Source organism: Argentina silus (genome assembly GCF_951799395.1).
Source record: "Argentina silus genome assembly, chromosome: 5".
NCBI classification, from domain to species: domain Eukaryota; kingdom Metazoa; phylum Chordata; class Actinopteri; order Argentiniformes; family Argentinidae; genus Argentina; species Argentina silus.
The window spans coordinates 21,442,401-21,464,588 of record NC_139659.1 but is presented as its reverse complement, the minus strand read 5'-3'; the positions used below and the strand labels follow the sequence as shown (position 1 = coordinate 21,464,588).

General features: G+C 46.7%; 1 protein-coding gene across 2 annotated transcripts; it reads right to left on the bottom strand.

Annotated features, from left to right (window-relative positions):
- Window positions 1-3,575: 3,575 nt before the first annotated feature.
- On the bottom strand, window positions 3,576-21,645 carry LOC310805004 (rab-like protein 6). Of its 2 annotated transcripts, none has more exons than XM_083670491.1 (16): window positions 21,522-21,645; window positions 20,353-20,894; window positions 18,866-19,000; window positions 18,694-18,741; window positions 17,316-17,368; window positions 17,058-17,149; window positions 15,811-15,951; window positions 15,066-15,171; window positions 13,305-13,408; window positions 12,725-13,179; window positions 11,633-11,792; window positions 9,845-10,060; window positions 9,453-9,705; window positions 8,760-8,952; window positions 8,521-8,579; window positions 3,576-7,948 (listed from the first exon to the last, which is right to left on the bottom strand). In XM_083670491.1, exons 2-16 carry the CDS (start codon window positions 20,480-20,482, stop codon window positions 7,745-7,747), a joined length of 2,349 nt encoding a protein of 782 aa, XP_083526617.1. In that variant the 5' UTR covers window positions 20,483-20,894; window positions 21,522-21,645; the 3' UTR covers window positions 3,576-7,744. The 2 variants fall into 2 exon arrangements, with proteins under 2 accessions (XP_083526617.1, XP_083526616.1); XM_083670490.1 differs by having other exon boundaries at window positions 17,316-17,372; window positions 18,695-18,741.
- Window positions 21,646-22,188: the final 543 nt, after the last annotated feature.

Sequence of the window (22,188 nt, the reverse complement as noted above, 5' to 3'; positions counted from 1 at the left end):
ATGACATTTCTGGATGGAAGTGTGTGTGTGTGTGTGTGTGTGTGTGTGTGTGTGTGTGTGTGTGTGTGTGTGTGTGTGTGTGTGTGTCACAACAACCCCTATGTGTTCTCTGTGCTCTGTTAAAATCCCTGAAAGGGATGTTTTGCTGGATGTGTTCACCTTGCGGTATTCTTATCCCATAATTTAAGCCTAGGTGTGTTGTCATGGCACCTGGGTGTGTTGTCATGGTGCCCTGCCAGCAGCAGTGTGTGATGGGAAGGTGTGTAGAAGTGTCCGCCGGTCTGTCGACAGCCAACTCTGACCAGGTGCACCTCACTGTCTTCACCGTGACCAGGGAGTGACAGGGCCATCTGTTGACACCCTGCTGCTGAAGAGGCTTCACACACACACACACACACACACACACACACACACACACACACACACACACACACACACACACACGCACACACACACGCACACACACACACATGCACACACACACACACACACACATGCACACGCATGCACACACACACACGCAGGTATGCATGCACACACACACACCATCTCTTTATAATAGAGAATAAAGGAGCACGCGGGTTGGATATGCATATGCAAAAGCAAATTAAGACACACGCACACAAGCACACACACACACACACACACACACATACACACCCGTTTACATATTAAAATGCACATGCATGCATAGCCTAAGTGGGAACCCCCAAAAACATAGTCTACTCACTATACTGTATGGAGCTCCCCAAAGAACTAAAATGGAACCCTGTCTCTTTAAGAGAGCCTTTAAACCCCTCGTCCCCCAGAGGACTCATCCCAGAGCAGACAGAACAAAGGAGAGGGAAGTTATTAGACAGGCTTATTTCCCCATCTCACTTTTTCACAGGCTGTTATAATTCAAAACTTCTCCAGCTCATGCCGGGAAAAAAACAACCATCAGACACTCTTCTTCACGAGGAAGATGAAGCTCTGTGAATACTCTGGACCTTCTCCAACTTCCGGGAACTTTTATTAAGTCCTACTTCTCTATGAGGCTGTTACCTTGACTTCCATTAAGCATTGCCCTGGAAAAATGATCTTCAGTGGAGAGTGGTTTAGTCCAACTAAGTCCAGATTTAATCTGTGTCTGGGAATCCAGCTCTAAACTGTTCCACCTCAGTCTGTATTCATGACCTTCAGGAGAGGCTGGTGGAGCTAGAAATCTGAGGACAGGCTCATTGTAATGCATGGAATGGTATCAAACACGCGTGGAGGACACGTGTTTGAGGACACGTGTTTGAGATCATTCCTCATTCCATTCCATGCATTACAATGAGCCCGTCCTCGAATATCTACCTCCACCAGCCTCCCCTGATGAGCTTCATAGGTGTGGAAGATGTCGTCGTCGTCATCCCCCCCCCCGACGCCTCGCTGTAACCTGGATAAAAACAGACAGGAGGACTCCAGATCCCAGCAGGAAATCCGACTGGAACCAAACAGGTCACAACAACCCCTATAGGCCTTCTAGGACTAGGAGGGTTGTGATCTGATTGATCCGGTCATCTCTGAGGTTGTTGGATAGGAAGGGAAGCAAACAGCCTCCAGGGACTACACAGTGATGATGTCATTGTGATATTGATATAATAGCTGCCTTCATCTCCAGCCAGGGAAACCCTCTATGGATCAATGCCTTTTGGTTCAATAGTTGTCTGTTGATACGATGACTCAATTGCAAGGAAGGAATTACCTCATAACTGGGTATAACATTGTCACTAACTCATTTTTAACCGTGACTCATATTTAACTTGGTAAAGTTAGCTATCAAATCTATCAAATGCTATCAAATATAAGTAGGAGTTTCAACAGTATGTATAATTCATGCTTGCCGATTTGACACATCAGGGGAGGTTGGTGGAGGTAGAAATCGCAGGACGGGCTCATTATAATGCATGGAACGGAATGACGAATGGTATCAAATGTGTTATGCATGGAATGGGATGAGGAATGGTATCAAACACGTGTGTCCATGCATTCCATGCATTCCAATGAGCCTGTCCTCCGATTTCTACCTCCACCAGCCTCCCCTGGTACACATCGGTTCAGCAGTGAGTGAACTGAGAGAAGTGTTTCCCCTGATGTGAGAGGTCGTTCACAGAGAGAGAGAACATCATCACTCACATATCGACACAGCTGGCTCCCTAAACTACACACCACTCTCTGTCTCCCGGGCAACCGGGCTCAACAGCCAATTGGATGGAGTCAGGATGCAATTGCAGTGTCTTCAGTCCATTGCAGTGTAATAAATTAATGTCGCTGTGAGGGGAATGTACCATCACACAGAGATAACTCTTCCATCAGCTTTATCAGTAATGTGTTTAACCCCCGTCTGGCTGTGCTTTGGAACATTCCAAATAAGATCCTCACATCTCCTGGTAAAGCATTGCAGCATACCTGCCTTTATTTTCATAAAACAAAACTTTATTGCAAATATACTTGATGATAATGTGGCATGTATCACTGTGTAGAGAGAGAGAGAGAGAGAGAGAGAGAGAGAGAGAGAGAGAGAGAGAGAGAGAGAGACAGAGAGAGAGAGAATAAAATATTACACAGTATTAGAATGAATGCTTCCTCTGGATCCATCATGGTGTCTAATCTGAGCGGGTCCTTAGGGGTTGGCATAGCGCTGCATTCTGTCTGATTAGTGATGGGGTTCGTGTGAATGAAATATTGATGGTAATTAGTGTGAGCCTGTCAAACGCTTCTAATGAATACAATGATGATTCAAGGAATGATTCCTGGCAATGCTACATCTAGATAAGACTCTAAGTCTCAAACCTCAAATAGCTGGGAAGAACATGCCAATAAGCATATGTGTGAGGTTCAGGGGAGGCTGGTGGAGGTAGAAATCAGAGGACGGGCTTATTGTAATGCATGGAATGGAATGAGGAATGGTATCAAACACCTTATATACCATTCCTCATTCCGTTCCATGCATTACAATGAGCTCATCCTCCGATTTCTACCTCCACCAGCCTCCACTAGAGAGCAGTGGGTGATGTATGTATGACTTGTCTCCAGATGATAAACATTCATGATTTTATTGCAATTCTGTTGCCTACAGAAGAATTGCAATGGAATGAAGATATTCATAGTCAATGAGAGCATTTGTTAGATCAGTAGAGAGAGGGTCACTCAATAGCCTCATTACCTAACTAATCAGCAGACCTATTGGTCTCCCCTGTCTTCCTTGTTCAAAGTCCCAAAGTGACATTCTCTTTAATGGGAATCGTTGGTTACTGCCTCCGGCCTGTCCAGCAGGGCTCACACTAAGGCCTCCTCTGAGATGGAAAGCCTAATAAAACCTTACACGTCTCCGCTCTGGCGCTTCCACACTGACTGGCTCTTCAGACCAGGGAAAAGAGCATATACCGCATATCTAACATACATCAATTGTGTTCTATAACATTGCCCCCTGGTGGTAAAGGAAAGTTAAAGAGCAATTGAATGAACAAGGGCCAAAAACGAAAATATTTTTGCTTTTATTAGACAATTTGATCACTTGGTCACAGAAATTGTGAAGATGGAAGCATAAGGAAATGTCAAAATAATGTATAATTTTATTCCTGTTTCTCTCTGAATATACAGTTTCATACAAAGAGACAGTTTAAAACCAAATATACACACATACAGCATATATCCTCAACACAGACAGTATAGGGATCAAGCAAGCAAGGGAATGGAAACAATACACACTTTGAAAATGGAGAGTTCTCTTTAAATATATCAACATTGACAAAGAAATGTTTTTGAAATATATTTTGTACATCCTTTCAGCTAGGAGCAGATGTGACATCTCAAACACATTCAAAGACTATCAGCTATTTTGTTGTTCCGAAGAAAAAACATTCTTGAAGTTCAGTCAGTCGAGTTGAATGTCATGGAAGATCAAACCAAGTGGAAATTCCCCAGGTTTACACCTATCCAAAGCTTCCAGCCAGTTTGTATGCTGTTCTGTGTTTGACCTCAGTCCATAAGTTATCAGAAACACAGACAGTTCACTTTGGATCACATCTGCTCTGTAAACAAAAGAGTTACATTGGATCAGTCTGTAGAAATACCTTAAAATCCCTTCACACATTACAGTAGATAAAAAGCAGACCAATTGACTGAAACGTAGAAGAAAAAAAACACCAGCAACACAAAAATTAAGGGTAGAGAATGAGGAAAGGGTTAAACACAGTGGAACCAGTAGAGAAGATACTTCTCCACCATATTGGGTGTGTGAACTGTGAACTAAAAATCTTTGATCTGAGGTACTTTGTCTGCTCCAGTATTTCTAACTCTACAGTTGTACAGTCAGGTGTGTTTGTCTAATCTAGTATTTCTAACTCTATGGTTGTACAGTCAGGTGTATGGTTGCCTGCTCTAGTACTTCCCACAGAATGGAAGCGTGGCGCTGCACCACACTGTGAATGTGGCAGCACTAATCTGTAAACATTTCAAGGCAAATTAAACTATATATTTAGTAACGATAGAGTAACTATCTTTGATCGGCAACAACATTATTGTTAAAAACGAAAGTGAAAGCGTTAGGATGTTTCTCAGTGAATTCCGTGTTTTAGCTGTATTTTTTTGCACATTTTGACATTCAAAAATCCTGGGGAGAAGTCTATAGTAGTACAGTCAGGTGTGTGGTTGTCTAATATAGTATTTCTAACTATGGTTGTACAGTCAGATGTGTGGTTCCCTAATCTAGTATTTCTAACTCTATGGTTGTACAGTCAGGTGTGTGGTTGTCTAATCTAGTATTTCTAACTCTATGGTTGTACAGTCAGGTGTGTGGTTGCCTAATCTAGTATTTCTAACTCTATGGTTGTACAGTCAGGTGTGTGGTTGTTTATCACAGTGAGTGACGCTGCTGCAGTGAGGACATGTGCTGACTCACGCCTCTGCTGTATTCTACCTTCACATTCGTATGCTGTGTCCCATTCTCTCCCCTCCTCCCACAGGGTCTCTCATGGAATGGACTGGTGTGAAAGACTTGGTGGAACCTCCCTCAAGCTTAAGGGGGAGGGCGGAAGTGCACACTTCAGCAAAACAGAAGACTGGGACGCTGATAGTGACAGACAGCAGGCTTGCGGGGCAGAGAGGGTGACCCGGGTTGACCTATGACCTTTTTCACGTCACGTTAGCGCCACGCTGTGTCGCGACCAGCCGGGAGGGCACAGCACCGTCATCTGGCCGATGACATCACTACCTAGGGGGTCAGGGACGGGGCGGAGAGAGTCAGGTTACCCATCATGCTCTCCGTGTAGGATACAGTACAGAATGTCGTCCAACCAGAGCGAGAAACACAGAGCATGTTCTACGACTAGTTCCTGGTTCAGCATACAAAGAATATACAGTAGACAGTTCCACTGATATACAGAATACTAAAGGGTATACAGTACACAGTGTACCCCAGGTGGGTCAACATACTAAGGAGTATACAGTAGACAGTCTACCCCAGGTGGTTCAACATACTAAGGAGTATACAGTAGACAGTCTACCCCAGGTGGGTCAACATACTAAGGAGTATACAGTAGACAGTCTACCCCAGGTGGTTCAACATACTAAGGAGTATACAAGTAGACAGTCTACCCCAGGTGGTTCAACATACTAAGGAGTATACAAGTAGACAGTCTACCCCAGGTGGTTCAACATACTAAGGAGTATACAGTAGACAGTCCCACTGATGTATAGTAACTTCTGATACACAGTGATGGCAGTAGAGGCTGGTGGATGTAGAAATCGGAGGACGGGCTCATTGTAATGCATGGAATGGTATGAGGAATGGTATCAAGCACGCGTGTGTTTGATTCCATTCCTTATTCCGTTACATGAATTACAATGAGCCCGTCCTCTGATTTCTACCTCGAGCAGCCTCCCCTGTGTGACGGAATGTTGGGTTCCCTGATGAGATACAGGCTAGGGTCAAACTAGGGTCAGATTATGGTCAGACTAGGTTCAGGCTAGGGTCAATAACACCTCCATGTACTAAAGACAACCACTGAACCACAGTCACAGTAGATGAATGGCAGACTGCTTCTAGAATCTGATATGTTTCTGTTCCTTTAAGGACAATCCAACCGCCTTACACACACACACACACACACACACACACACACACACACACACACACACACACACACACACACACACACACACACACACACACACACACACCAATGGGGAGGGAACATAATAACGCGAGGGAAAGATGTAGAAATATACACTAGAACAGATGGATAAAATAAATATATGTGCATATATTTTTCTTTAAGAATATATGAACCAATGATTTGCACAATGTCCCAAAAATATATCTTGATATTTCAAAATAGATGACAGAAATAAATATGGAATGAGTGTATTCAAAATATGATTTGGATTTAAGTACATTCCTGATACTTTGTATTCATCTCGACTTACAGTATATTCCTATATTTTGACATACTGTATATTCTGTTTCTAAGGGGTCTTCCAGTAGGTGGAGCAGGGGCTGAGGACCGTGTCTTCACTGTAAACACACTCTGGAGTGCAGGATAGAAGTATGGTTATGACCGAGTGGAACACTGCCTCAGTCTTAGTACAAGAACGCAACAGCACAATACACACGCGGAAAAATGAGAATATGAAAAATATTTACAAAAACTAAAACACAGACTGTATCATGCGGTGTGGTTTTGGTTCATGGAAGAATATTCTTCTTTTCGAAAAAATTAAATTACATTGCACAACACACCGGACCTCCAAGTAGATTTAGAAAAAGAAAAAAATCAACATGAGAATAAAATGCATTACTTATAAAGCAGCGTGAGAAAAGTAAATCTCGCATCTTGACCACGGAATGTTTCACCAGAATGACGTCCTCCTTCAACTGTCACTTCTGCTCTAACTACCGAAGGCATCCGTGTCTCCCGTCCTCTCTGCGTTTAAATAAAGCTTTGCTTAAGGCGTTAATGATCAAAGCAACAACAAATCAAAAATAAACAATGGATCAAACCTATTTGTTTAGAAATTCTAAGAAAAGACGACAACCAATCCGGCTGTAACCCTGCTGAAACCTGTATTCAACGTAATAAAGAAACACCACAGAGCAAAGCACACGTTACTCCACATTTCCTCCACGTTACTGAGAATAGATGAGAGGTCACACAGAGGAATGGTGGGTCTGAACTAGGCTCTGAGGCCCGGGCCCTCAGCAGACTGACCGACCGGGGAAAAGTCCCAGGAATGGACAGACCGTGGAATGGAGTGAGCATGGAATGGACAGACCATGGAATGGAGTGAGCGTAGTGGTGTCGACCTCGGTGAGAACTGAACCGTGGAAACATGTGAGGTTCCTCCACATCAGGTCAACAACTAGCTAGCTACAGCTCTGTAGACTATCTCTATAGTGTTGTATATATGTTGCATACGTGTTGTAGATGTGTTGTATATATGTTGGAGACGTGTGGGAGACGTGTTGCAGTATCAAGGGAGCGTTGCGTGTTGCGGTGTTCAGGAGGAATGTGAAACAGACGTCAATGTAAATCACAATGATGAGAGCCAACCAGAGGCACACCACAATGTCAGTCAGTCAGTCGGGTAGGAATGACATGAAACCAGTCACATTCTCCGTCCTCCGTCGTGTGTTCCGTTGCCACGGCGACGTCCTGATCCATGATGTAACAGTAGAACGCTGAGGAGACTCCAGCTCCCTGGCTGGACGGCGAGAGTTCTACAGCTCCTCGTAGTCTCCGCCCTCGCCCTTCACGAGCCCCTCCCCTCCGCCCAGGAAGGACTCCAGGTCATCAATGTTACTCGTTTTCTTGGTCCTCGACTTCTTCTTCTTCTTCTCCTTCTCCTTCTCATCCCCTGATCCAGACTCCTCCTTTTCTTTCTTTTTCTGTTTGTGTCGTTTCTTGCCGCTCTTGTCATCCTCCTGAGGGCAGACCGGTCACAGAGTTACGATGAGAAGTTGTCATTATTACACTCATTATTATTACTATTTAGTATATATAGTATGTATTATTTGATACAATATTATTGTAATAGTACATGCGACCACACGTAAACCTCTTTATGTTTTGTCTTTTTTGTTGTTATTGTTTGTTTTTCTTTTTTTGTCTTGTTTCTGTGTAAATGTGTGTGTGTGTGTGTATATATATATATGTAGTCACTTTCTTTCTTCTTTTGTTTTTTTCAAAATGTTCTTCCCTTTTTCTGTCGATTTAGGGACGGACCTTTAAAATTAGCGCAAGCTAACATGTTAACGGTGCAATGCATCTGGCTTGTATTGTCAATGTTTTTGCATCTGTCCCTACTCAAACAAACACATAGATCAATTACAGAGGTACTGGGAGAGGTAAGCGAAGAGTGCCCTACAGCCTGAAGTGGCCAGTTACAACACAAGGACCTACAGGAAATGTAGGCAAACAGAGCCAGAAGACTACAAAGACCAACAGACATTTTAGAAGGCAACATGGAGGACAAACATTAAAAGTATGACCACACCTCTTTACTCTTCTTCTTCTTCTTCTTCTTCTCCTTGGTGGAGTGGCGACTTTCTTTTTCTGCAAGACGTGAAAATGGAAATGGAGAGGGGAACTGAGAATATAATATGTGTCTCAATATATTAATAGGTACAGTATACTACACACCTTATGGCATGGTGAAACAAACCAGACTGCAACGTAGGCTATAATTGTACAACTTTGGTTTTTCTGTGATTCAGATGTGTGGAGGTTTCTCACCCTCCTGGTCCTCACTGCTGTCCTTGCTCTTGGGCGCCCCCTCCTGGAGACCCAGACCAAACAGGTCCAGCTCCTCGTTCAGCTGGGACCGGTAGGAGGACAGTACGCTGGGCCGCAGGGGCTCCGGCACCGCCCTCGGCACCAGGCTGTCATCTGACAGGTCAGACAGTTCCTCCAATAACACGGCAGGCTCCTGTATGAGGTGCGGGGGGATTTGTGAGGGAGGGTGGGGGGGTTGGGAGAGTAAATGCATTGTGTCTTCTTTATTTATTTATTTAAATCTCATTCATCGTTATCATTTCTATGCATCAATCCCATTACAGTTCTATTGATTGGACACTAGGTGGAGCTGTTACAGGGTTCTGATCTGTAGCATGGAATAACATTCCAGTACACACAGCAACACCTCCACCACAACCAGCATACGTTAAGTCCATATCGAGGGAACAGGGGAACAAACTGAGCTGTGTGTGTGTGTGTGTGTGTGTGTGTGTGTGTGTGTGTGTTGGGAGACAAATTGAGCTGTGTTTGTGTGTGTGTGTGTTTGTCTGTCTTTGGAGACAAACTAAGCTCTGTGTGTGTGTGTGTGTGTGTGTGTGTGTGTGTGGGAAGAGTTCATGTACAGTACATCTTCTGACTCAACACACACACTGACACAATAACAGTGAGAGTTAATAACAGAAGACCGATCACCTTCTTCTTCTTCTTCTTGAGTTTCTCGTCCCCGTCTCTGTTGAAGTCGGGGTCGTCCATCACGAAGGACAGGGTCTGCTGGGCCGCGGGGGACTCCTGGTCCGTGTCTGACGATTCGGCATCTCCAGGGACCGCCTTCTTCTTCCCTCCCTGCTTAGACTGCACCGGGGCTGGGGTGGGGTTCAGGAAAGACCCAGGCTGCATCTTTAGGCCCGTGGCTCTCTTGGTCTCTGCAGTCTTTTTTGAGGACGATCTGATTGAGGAAAAGAGAGGACTGCACAACCTGTGTTTCACCTCTGGAACCTCTGCTGGTTATAGTGAGCTGTAACGTGAGGTAGGAGCTTGTTTATTTACGAAAAAAAGTGTCCATAATTCTCTCCTCATTCCCATACCTCTTACTGTCCAGCCCTCCATCCTGGTCGCCCCTGGGAGCCTTCGTCTTCTCCTCCTCCTCCTCCTCCTCCTCCTCCTCCTCTTCATCGCTGGTCAGGGTGATGCCCATGCTGGGGACAGCAGCGGTGGTGGATACAGACTGGCACAGATCCTCAGGTTCCAGATCATCCTGGTAGCCTGAGACCATGGGGTTACCGCCGCGGCCCTCACCATCACTGGGGGGAGAGGGAGGGAGAGGGGGGGGGGGGGGTAGAGAAGGTGGGTGAGGTATTGGCCGACTTCAGAATGAAATGAATAGCTTGCAATTCAGAAAGAAAGAGAGAAAATAACTTATGGCTATATCATCATCATCATCATCACTATTCCACCGTCAGCTAATGTATTTCGTCATCCAGCCGTTATAGGAAAGCTACTCCATTTTCAATAGGTTATATCACCATCTTCTACCCTGACTTCATTATCTGTGGCTACGCACCACTACACTAGCTCTCATGCAGAGAGACAGAGAGAGGAAGAGGAAGAGGAAGAGAGAGGAAGAGGAAGAGGAGACCTCCAGACAGAGGAAGAGAGAGGAAGAGGAAGAGAGAGGAAGAGGAGACCTCCAGACAGAGGAAGAGAGAGGAAGAGGAGACCTCCAGACAGAGAGACAGTTAGGCTTTTCATTGGTAACAGGCGAGTAGGGGTCCTGCTCCCATCCACTCTCCAGCCATCCTGCTAAGTCCATCTGTGATTGGCTAGACATCCAAGGACGTCAAGGCTCATTGGCTTTTGAGTAAACAGACAGGCGGGCAGACAGCTGTCCCCTACGCTTGCCCTCCTTCTAATTCAACATCAGACGTCTCTCTTCACGGCCCACAACTGCTCATCAGACACATCCTTTATCATTACCCCTAGTCTCTCCTGACATTTCTATATTATAAGACAATATTAAGTTTAATCATGTAAAATGATCAAATAAAAATGTCTTTACGGCCCATTCTCCCCCCCCCCCCAACCCCCATCTCTGTGTTATTAAAATAGTATGGTATGACCTAGATTTTAGTGATATGTCACTTTCTCTCTCCCTCCCTCCCTCCCTCCCTCTCTCTCTCCCTCCCTCCCTCCCCTCCCCCTTTTCTCATCTCACCATCCGTGATCCGTGATGATATTGCATGAAGCACAGTAGCCAGTTCAGTCAAGGACATCATGGACATAGCCCTCATAGAAATGGTATTAATAGACCAGACATTCCCATTCACATCAATGTCCCTTGGTCACATGTTGTACATTCTATTACTCTGACATCCCTACAGGACCTGTCTCACCTGATATTGCTTGAACCGTTTTCACCCAAACCAGCCAGTTACTGACCAGTTAGTTAACCCTACCTGTCACTGACCAGCTAGTTAACCCTACCTGTCACTGACCATCTAGTTAACCCTACCTGTCACTGACCATCAAGTTAACCCAACCCGTCACCGACCAGCTAGTTAACCCAACCCGTCACTGACCAGCTAGTTAACCCAACCCGTCACTGACCAGCTAGTTAACCCTACCCGTCACTGCCCATCAAGTTAACCCTACCTGTCACTGACCAGCTAGTTAACCCTACCCGTCACTGCCCATCAAGTTAACCCTACCTGTCACCGACCAGCTAGTTAACCCTACCTGTCACCGACCAGCTAGTTAACCCTACCTGTCACTGACCATCAAGTTAACCCTACCTGTCACTGACCATCAAGTTAACCCTACCTGTCACCGACCAGCTAGTTAACCCTACCTGTCACCGACCAGCTAGTTAACCCTACCTGTCACTGTCCAGGTTAGCAGGTCTCTTGGCTTTCTCCTTTGCTTTCGCTGCTGCCGCTCCGTCCTCCAGGAAGCTGCGGTCCAGCCCCACCTCAGGGACAAACTCATCCAGATTCTGGACCGGGCCTCTGGGCTGGGACCCGTCTGGGCTTGGGCCATCTGAGGGGAGGAGAGGGAGAGAGAAAGAGAGAGAGAGGTGAGATAATACTGGAGGAGCAAACTCATCCACACTCCGAATATGGATACGACCCCTGGGGCTGGACGCCGTCTCGGTCTGAGGGCGGAAGGGGGGGGGGCAGTGGGGGGATCTCAAAAGCTTCTGTAGTGGTCTACATGATAAGACATGTTTGAATAGGACTGGTGGCTGGTTTCTAGACATTGACAGAGAGCAGTGAGGAGAAGAAATCAATAACAACGACCAGTGGGGAGTTTCCCTGCCCCTGTGGTGAACCACGAGCAGCTGTGTGTGTGTGTGTGTGTGTGTGTGTGTGTGTGTGTGTGTGTGTGTGTGTGTGTGTGTGAGAGAGAGACAGCCCCTAGCCCCCCTCCATTTCTCTCCCCTGGCTCTGCAATGCAGCAGGAGAGAGCCAGTGGTGCAGAGCGGAGTGGACGATAACAGGGAGGGGGGTGGGGGGATGTCCCCAGCCCTTAATGGCTCTACATCACCACGGCCCAAAGGCCCCCGCCCACCCCCCCCACACTCCCTCATCAATATTCAGCCCAGATACCTCCTCTGTTCTCGGCCCGGCCCAGCCCCAGCTAAGCCCAGCCCAGCCCCAGCCCCAGCTAAGCCCAGCCCCAGCCCCAGCCCCAGCTAAGCCCAGCCCAGCCCCAGCCCCAGCTAAGCCCAGCCCAGCCCCAGCCCATACAAACTGGGCTGGACTTAGCTGGGGCTAAAAAAACAGCTGAATTCACTGAGGAACATACTAACGCTTTCACTTTCACTTTCTTTTTTAACAACAATGTCGTTGGCGATCAAAGACAATTAATCTCTCATTACTAAATATATTGTTTAATTTGCCTTGTAATATCTACAAAGTGGTGCCGACAATTTCACAGTGTGGCGCAATGCCAGCCTCATCCCCGCTCACCTGTTCTCCCTGCTGGGGGTTCGGGGGCGGCCGATCCAAACAGCCTGGACATGAAGCCTCTCTTCTGGGCCGGGGGGTCCTGGGCCTGGGCCACGCTGGGGGACTGGGGGCTGGCGGTGGGGGTCGAACCCTGGGGGTGGTGCTGGGGGCCTGGGGCCTGCTGTGGTGGACCTGGGCCTGCAGGGGGGGCTGTGCTGTGTGTGGGAGGCGGGTGTGGGTTGGGTTTGGGGTGAGGGGTGGTGAAGGAGAGGGCCTGGGTCTGGGCTTGGCTAGGGGTGGGTAGAGTCTGGGGAGGGAGCGGAGTCTGGGGGGTGCAGGGGCCGGAGCTAGCCCCTGGGGTAGAGGGACCACTCTGGGGGACTATGGGGGACTGGGAGCCTGACGAAGGGCTCTGGCCATTGGACGGGCCGGGGGAGTTGAAGCCTTTACCCCTGGACTCCATCATCTCCTGGAAACTGAGGGGAAGAGACAGTTTATTACATTACTATTTGATGATCGTGTGTGTGTGTGTGTGTGTGTGTGTGTGTGTGTGTGTGTGTGTGTGTGTGTGTGCATGTGTACTGTATGTGTGTGAACATACATGTCGTAGTTCTGGTCCTCAGTCTCCTGCTGTACGTTGAGCTCCTCCAGAGTAGCGTCTATGTCCAGCTGGTTGGTCTCCAGTTGCCTCAGGAGGGTCTCCCTCTGTGGAGAAAAAGGGACAGTCTATCAGCTAACGCTGGCTAAGGCCAGTCTATCAGCTAATGCTAGCTAAGGACAGTCTGTAAGCTAACGCAAGCTAAGGACAGTCTGTAAGCTAACGCAAGCTAAGGACAGTCTGTAAGCGAATGCTAGCTAAGAACAGTCTGTAAGATAACACCAGTACATCAGATACTGATGGGATGCTGGACTAAAAAAGGGTTGAGTAACAAAGACCTGCTGCTTTTGTCCCCAAGGCCAACCTCCTGTCTCTGTCTCCTCCTCCTCCTCCTCCTCCTCTTTCTCCTCCTCTACTGTCCCTTCTCCCGCAACTCTCTTTTCTCCCTTCCCTAACCCCCCCTCTCCATTCTTCCATCCTCCTCTACTCTCCATTCACCTCTCTCTGAAGTAAGAGTAATGGATCCGTGAAGACGGAATCGAGATGCCGTATTCCAACTGAATCTTTCATGACGTTCAGTCCCGCCTGATTTGATAAACATTCTAAACAATCCCAGAAAAACTGGAATTGAGATTACCCAGGAATACTCGGTACTTATCTGCACTGCTACCATCGTACATACACAGTCTACTTACAGTCCTAGATCAATCCACAGAGAGAGAGAGAGAGAGAGAGAGAGAGAGCGCAGATGTGGTTTTCAGGGCAGCATCCATCGGGTATTGTCAATCTCCCTGCCTTGAGTTATGTGCAGCTACTAAATGAACAATGACTTGGTGAATTTTTAACACCACACGCAGGTAACGTAGGAGAGTGAGGTTACAACAACAAACCTGTACCTCTGCCTCTACCTTACTCTCAAGTCACGGACGCACAACACGCAAAGGTCTGAAATACCTCGTGGTTTATAGTCCACAGGTCACAGTAAAACGCTTTTCTTGGCTTCTCTTTCGTGGTGTTATTTATTGACGAGGTCAGCAGCCATGGAGAGAGACGGGGTCCATGCTGGGAGAGAACGCTATCTATGACTGACTGGGGGGGGGCGCGGATGGCGGCCATGTTGTTTGACTGACATGCAGCTTTATGTAGAAGGCTGAAGGATGAGGTTTCTTTTTGTTTGACATTTCTTTTTTTTTATATATATTTTTTAGGCCATTTCAGCTTTATTGGGATAGAGACAGTAGAGATTGACAGGAAGGATGGGTGAGAGAGAGGAGGGATGACATGCAGGATATGTCGATGGCCGGAATCAAACCAGGGACCTTGCGATGATATGGTATACGCCTTAGTGTGCTCCGCCACTGAGCTCCCCCGGATGAGGTTTCCTTTACACACTGATCAGAGGTCGGCTTTTCACTTCTCTGATTGTCTATACATTAGGACTGGAGAGGGTGCCTCATGATAGACAGGTCTGTAGCCATGGCGATGCGTGTCATCTACCCTGAGAAGTCTGAGCTAGGAAGGGATGAAGACAGAAGAAGTGGCCATGTTGTTGTGACTGACCTGTAGTTGTCGGAAGGGTATGTTGAAGACTGTACTAGCTAGCTGTTCTAAGGGCTAGGTACTAACCTGTAGTTGTAGGAAGGGGACGTTGAAGAAGACTGTGCTATCTAGCTGTTCTAAGGGCTAGGTACTGACCTGTAGTTGTAGGAAGGGGATGTTGAAGAAGACTGTGCTATCTAGCTGTTCTAAGGGCTAGGTACTGACCTGTAGTTGTAGGAAGGGGATGTTGAAGAAGCGGTGGAGGTATTTGAGGCCGAAGCCATTCTTCATGGAGGACTCTGCATAGTGGATGTAGGAGGAGCCAGGAGGCCTGAGAATACACAGAGAGGAGATTCATCATACATTCATAATCCATTATGATTAATACCTATAGGCTTCCATGTGATTGATACTGTAGCCGGTTTCTCTGTATAGATGCTGATAACGTGACGTTTTACTGCGGTATGGAAGTGCGGTTTCCAATGCGTTTTCCAATCGTCTTTTGATTATGATGCAGGTGGTGACTGCTAACTATTTGGATAATGACACCCCAAACTCATGAGAGAGTTTACTGAAACATAAAAACAACAACAGCGAATGTCGAAAGTGGCCGACGGTAAGCTATTTGTAGTCAATGGGGAAACTGGTAAACTACTTCCGTACCCCAGTAGCTTCAGATTTCCGGGATTTTTGCGCTTTCGGCGTGAGTACCCAAGATAAGACTACATGTGTGTATCACTTGTGCTTCTGTTACATAAACAACACCTTGAGGGTGAGAGAGTGTGTGAACCGCCTGTACCACAGGGTCAAAGTTCAAATTCTGCTTATTTGTCATAACATTGCATACAAGTACACAATACATTGGGCAGAGCAGCTCCTCAAGACCAACAACAATAGAATGAAATAAAGATAATAAGCTAAAAATGACCATGATAATAAGCTAATCGTGGTGGCTGGTGGCGCCCCCTACCTGTTGAGGCTGGAGATGAACTCCCGCGTGTCATCAGGCAGGATGACGCGGTGCTCGCCCATGTCTCTCTGGTTGCCAAGGACACAGACTGGCACGTGGGTGGGCACCTTAGGCAGCTCCCGCAGGATGTAGTTGAACGTCCTGGAGGGGAGAAGGGGGAGATGGGGGAGAGGGGGGGATGGAGAGAGAAACACAGACAGAGAAAGGAGGTAGATAGCGAGAGAGAGAGAGAGAGAGAGAGAGAGAGAGAGAGAGAGAGAGAGACATGGACAAAAACAAATCCAAATCAGTCTAAAAGGTGTCGAGATAGGTTGGGAAATTGGTCAATCTAGGAACATATTTTATTGCCATTCAACCATTACTAAAGATCTAAACATTCAGCGCCAACTGCAGGTGAGCTGCTGGGTTCTGGCCCTTCAAACACCCGACTCAACCTGTCTGGGGTTTTGTTCTGGCTGCTGTAAGCCCGGCGATAGGCTCCGAAACCTGGGTCAGAACCGTAACAGAGTAGGCTTATAGTGTGGTACCACTTAGAGTAACTGGGTCAGAGTATGGCACAATTGGGTCACGATTTGTAATAGATTCAGAGATCTATTACAAAGACCTGTGGGGCTAAAGGACTCCTTCACAGTGAAAGCTATCAGGTTCTGGTCATCTCCAACTGTCTGGCACTGGTGCTTGCCTCCGGGTCAGTGTATAGGGCCAGAGTAGGCTTAAAGTATGGTACCAGGGCAGGGTAACTGGGTCAGAGAATGGCCGGTACCAGGGCAGGGTAACTGGGTCAGAGTATGGCCGGTACCAGGGCAGGGTAACTGAGTCAGAGAATGGCCGGTACCAGGGCAGGGTAACTGGGTCAGAGAATGGCCGGTACCAGGGCAGGGTAACTGGGTCAGAGTATGGCCGGTACCAGGGCAGGGTAACTGAGTCAGAGAATGGCCTGTACCAGGGCAGGGTAACTGGGTCAGAGAATGGCCGGTACCAGGGCAGGGTAACTGGGTCAGAGAATAGCAGGTACCACTGAGACACTGGCTGTCACACACTGACCCGGCTGAGATGTAACATGACGCTGTGTTGTCTGGTCCTGCAGAGTCACATTACTGATGGCTGATAGGGAGGCTGGGGGGAGGGGGGGAGGGAGAGAGAGAAAGAGAGAGAGAGAGAGAAAAAGAGAGAGAGGTGGTAGCGTGAGAGAGAAAGAGAGAGAGAGAGAGAGAGAGAGACAGAGAGAGAGAGAGAGAGAACCTCACCATTGTTTGGTGATGTCAAACATCATGATGACACCATTACAGTTCTTGTAGACATCCAGGAACTCTGCATCCAGGGCCATCTCTGTGTCCGACTGGCAACACAACACAACATCTGACACGGTTAACGAGATAACACTTAGGTCTCCTGCTGCTTTTTCCAAGTGGGGGTTCTGTCTGGCTTCTGTTGGACCCAGAGACGGTGAAGGTCATTGGCACTCTGCCATATTAGAGGATTCATATAACGACGCATCTCCTTACCTCCTGCGGCTCATTCTCCAGTTTCAGGTTTTCTCCTCGCTTCTTGCCTCTCCCTGCAGTGGGTGGGAAAACAGGAGATTACAATTAGTGAGGTAGAAAAGACAATTAGCGAAGGCACTGACCATGCTCTGACGCTGGGGAACACCATCCGCATGCAGAAGAGAGAAGACAAACAAACTCACACAAAATAATGGCATTCAGAATGTTTAGACCCGCAGTTCTATACAATTTGTATCAAACATATTGATCATTCAGCCTTTTAGCAACCAGACGGGTCTGTCTGGACTCCAGGTGGCTATTTATGAGAACGGAGATCAGAGAACCTGCTTGTTGATGATTAAAAATGGCACCCCATGTATTCGGCTCCCCACTGAGTTCTACTCCTGTTGTTTGTCAGGAAGAAACATATCAAACCTATTATTCTTATTAAATTATTACTATTTAATTCGTTATTAGTTCCGTCTAGTATCACCCAAGCTGATTCCATAGGATACAATAAAAACACTTATCACCACAGTCCACAAACCCAACCTTTCAGAATCACTACATAAGGTCTTATTATTGACATACCACTCAAGCTTTGAGAGCAGTGAAACCACCCTATTGACTTTGGCCACACATTAACTCACACACACACACACACACATACAAAGCACTCCAGCTGAAGCCCAGTCCAGACAGCACACACCACACAGAGGATGATGTCATTAACTCACACACAGACTCAAGACTCAAGAGTCAAAAGTCAAGTCCACACAGAGGGAGAGGTTGAGACACACACACATCACTCAAATTCAATGTGACAACTGCAAAAGCAGACATGCATCTGGATCTCAAGTTAGCATCATCCCTGATAGCACAGGCAGTGTAGAATACTGGATCACCACAAGCTAGGCTAGGCTAACGCTAACGCTAAGCTCACCTTGCCCATCAGGGACAGGCTGCCTTTGGCCTACAGGCATAACAAGAAGACAGAAGACAACAACAACAACAACAACATGGTTGACATGTCGGTAGAAAACCTAAAATGAAAAGGATATTGACTCTTCTGTTGACATTGACCGTTAGTCCATAGCTAAAAAGTGCATCTTTATAACACCTATCACAGACAGTGATTTAAAACAGTCTAACAGTGTTCATCAGTTGCGAGGCGAAAATAGTCCCTACTTCATACCAAGAGTTAGTTATGTTATATTAAATCAGTATCTTCCCATCAAGGCCTTATTATATAAAAGAAGAGTGTGTTTATGTGTTGTGTCTGTGTTGTGGTGTGGTGTGGGGTTGGTGTGGGGTGGGGTGTTGTGTTGTGTTGTGTTGTGTTGTGGTGTGGTGTGGTGTGGTGTGGGGGTGGTGTGTTTCAGCTCCAGGCAAGGCTCACCTTTGTCCACCACGTCCCAGACCTCCACCTTGACGATGTCATCAGTCGCTGAGAGGGGAGACAAAGCACAGGCTTCACCAATCACAACAACTTCCTCAGTGAGGCCATTACAAACAGAACAGAACTCTGTAACCACACATACACACACACACACTCTCCCTCCCTCCCTTACTCTTGTAGTTCCAGTGGACGCTGGTAGCCTGTATCTCCTGTGTAGGAATGTATTCTTCCAGAAACTTCTTCCCCTGGAGTCGGTGCCACAGAGCACTCTTCCCTGTGTTCCTGTCCCCACGGATCACGATCTTCACTACAAAGAGAGTGGGGGTGGAGACAGGGAGAAAGAAACAGAGACACAGAAACAGAGAGAGAGAGAAACGGAGACAGAGAAACAGAGAGAGACGGAGATAGAGAAACAGAGAGAGACAGAGACAGAGAAACAGAGAGAGAGACAGAGAAACAGAGAGACAAAAACAGAGAGAAAGGGACAGAAAAGAGGAAGAGAAAGGAACGGGATAGCGATGTTACAGTACTCAAAGTGTCAAAAAGTCCACTGATGTAGAGTGCACTGAACAACATAAACATTTCGGTAGTAATATCTCTTTTAAACCTGAATAACTTGTTTTCTTCCTTTCTCTAGCACTGTGACTGCCGATTACTGCCCTATTGAAGGTTTTACTTACAAGAACTGTGATGTATAGTTGATTCATTTACTTTAGACAAACATACCTATGAAAACATCTGCTAAATGACTGAAATGTTGATGTTATTCCTGAGTTGATTATTAGGGGTGATTGAAGCTCCTAATGCTAACAGAGGACTAATGCTAACATTCCCACTGAATTGTTGTTCACATCAATGATAACGCTGAGACCAAAACAACAACAACAACAACAATAACAACAACAACACTGTGGAACGCAGGACCAGTCAGGTACCCAGGCTCATGTCACGGAACATCACACTCCTTCAAAACGGTGACTCCTCTTTAGTAATATAATGTAGGCTACCATTCTATTCTCTGTAACAGGCTGTATCTGCTGCTGCGGACCTGGAAACATGAAACATGTCTGTGTTGTTGTTGGCAGGAAACTAAACAACAACCCCAGGGTAAAGAGACCAGCACGTAAGAGATCAGGTATCCGTCATGAATTTTTAACAGTCTTCTCTGGTTCGGTCTGACAGCAGCGTTGTAACAGAGCGCTATGTCCGACTGGTACGGAAGTTACTGAAGCCATGTCTGATATAAGGCGGTGTTTGTATAAGGAGGGTAGACGGCTGTAGAAAGCGCTTCGACTGAGACCAGCCATAGTGAAGCTAAAAGTCACAAGTACATGACAGCAGGTAATGAAAGTTCAACTCTGAATCATTCTAGAGACTGCCACAGGTGGTTGCACCACAGCCTACAACCACAGGGTTGCTGGTTCAATCCCTCCTCTAGCTGTCCCAGCTGAATCACTACAATAACACGTACATGCAATGTTACTGGCGATGAAAGGAGGCTGGTGGAGGTAGAAATCGGAGGACGGGGGCTCATTGTAATGCATGGAATGGAATGAGGAATCGTATCAAACACCATTCCTCATTCCATTCCATGCAGTACAATGAGCCCGTCCTCCGATTTCTACCTCCGCCAGCCTCCTCTGCAGCTGTATGACCTACTGTTGTACTGGACTCCCTTAGCAAAGCGTCTCTGTAGACTCTGGTTCATAGACTGGAGACCCGCTGGGATGTTCTTGTCTCTCAGCTGGCCCGGCTCAGAGCCAACTAGCTTCTTCAGCGCCGAAAACATCCTGACTGTCCTCTTCTACAACTCTAAGGCAATCAAAACAAGCTGTCTTCTGGTGGGTGGGTGGGTGTGTGTGTGTGTGTGTGTGTGTGTGAGAGAGAGAGAGAGAGAGAGAGAGAGAGAGAGAGTCAGTATCAAGGAGACTAGTCAACAACGAGTCATCAGGTGATGATTTCAAGTCTGTCAAAAGGTCCAGATCTGAATCTGAAATCGTGGTTACGATTTGGACGTCTTCATTTTGCTTTTCATTTCAGCACGGACAGGACGGACGGCAGCCGGCTGAGAGCTCTCCGTGGCCGGGAGCACTAGAGCTCCGTCAAGCAGAGGGATGCTTCTCCGTCAATCTGTGTTGAATCTTCAGTGAAGTCAGCCATTTGCTCTCTCATAGTGCACAGGATTCCATCATGCACATCATCTTCAAAGGAGACAACGGAGAGAATAAATTAATATTTTATAGCACCGATGTAAAATGTCATGGAAGGAGACAGTTATACATGGATCTGACAAGCAAACGTTATACCTGCAACCTGTCAACCAAAGAGGTGTCACGTTCATGTCATATAGGCGAGTATAAAGCATCAGTGTTTGCAAAGAGTTATTCAACCATAATGCTTTTCCATCATCATGCATTGTACCCTTGGACAAACATCAGGTTATTCTTGTTTGCATATAGACTAACGCTAGCTAGTAGATATAACGCCACTGTCTACCAACCAGCTGGAATAGCATCGTCTGTCGCTAGCTATATTGTAGCCCCGACCTGATTAACACATTGGGACTGACAAGCGGACACACAACAAGCAAGAGCGTTAACGTTCAACTCATGCAATGACAGATCGCATAATCAAGTCGACTTCCATACTTTGTCATTCGTTAACTATGCAGCAACTCTAGCATGCAGGCTAGCGCTATGTTTACGTGTCAATCCCCTGCACACGTTCACTGGCATTTAAGTCTGCCAAGGCTAGCACAGCTAGCTGGCTATCTGTCATTAGCATATTGCCACTTTCCTCTCCCCAAAGCAATCGATTCGTGACATTACCTCACAGACAGCCGCCGACAAAAAAAACATCCAAGCCCCATAGGCAGTAGGAAGATTCAGGGCATCATTTCAACGCGTTGACATCCATTTCCCTCGCTGGAGAGAATCCCTCATCATCAACCCGACGGCGACTGCGGGGCATCAAGCGGAGAGGAGTAGGGGAAACCTCCACAATCACAGCTACTGGGCGCCCCTAGCGGCAGGAAGATGCCATGGCGATACTATGACAGATGATGCATACGCTGTTGGCATGTCACGTTGGCTGGTCCCTAGCAGTACATTATGTAACAGTAGTGCATGCGGGTTTGTACAAGACCACTCCTTGATATTATGCAAATGTTAAATATTTCGTGGCTCAAATCTATGATGACAGGGCCTGACTGATGTGAACAGATGGATGCAGTTGTGGTTGATTGTACAAAGGAGATGTTGTGATCTAGGAAGTTTACAGAACCATGTAACCCTGATTCACAGCCTATCCTGGTGTATTTCCATTTCCTGATGAGTGTAGATATGAAATGGTATGGGACGGGTCTGTACCACTGATATGGATCTATTGATACGGTCCTCCTAGACTTTGATTCCTACTTTTATGATATGGTTATTTTAGATGTTTTGATTTATCCTTTATCTAATCAAGGAAGTCACACCGATATTTTCACCTCTT

Excerpts from the sequence above, each read along its gene's own strand:
- LOC310805004 (XM_083670490.1), bottom strand. The coding sequence starts at position 20,482 with ATGTTTTCGGCGCTGAAGAAGCTAGTTGGCTCTGAGCCGGGCCAGCTG. Across the intron at positions 18,742-18,865 it reads CGTCCACTGGAACTACAAGA|CGACTGATGACATCGTCAAG; the intron begins GTAAGGGAGGGA and ends CTCCCCTCTCAG. Across the intron at positions 15,172-15,810 it reads TTCATCTCCAGCCTCAACAG|GCCTCCTGGCTCCTCCTACA; the intron begins GTAGGGGGCGCC and ends GTGTATTCTCAG.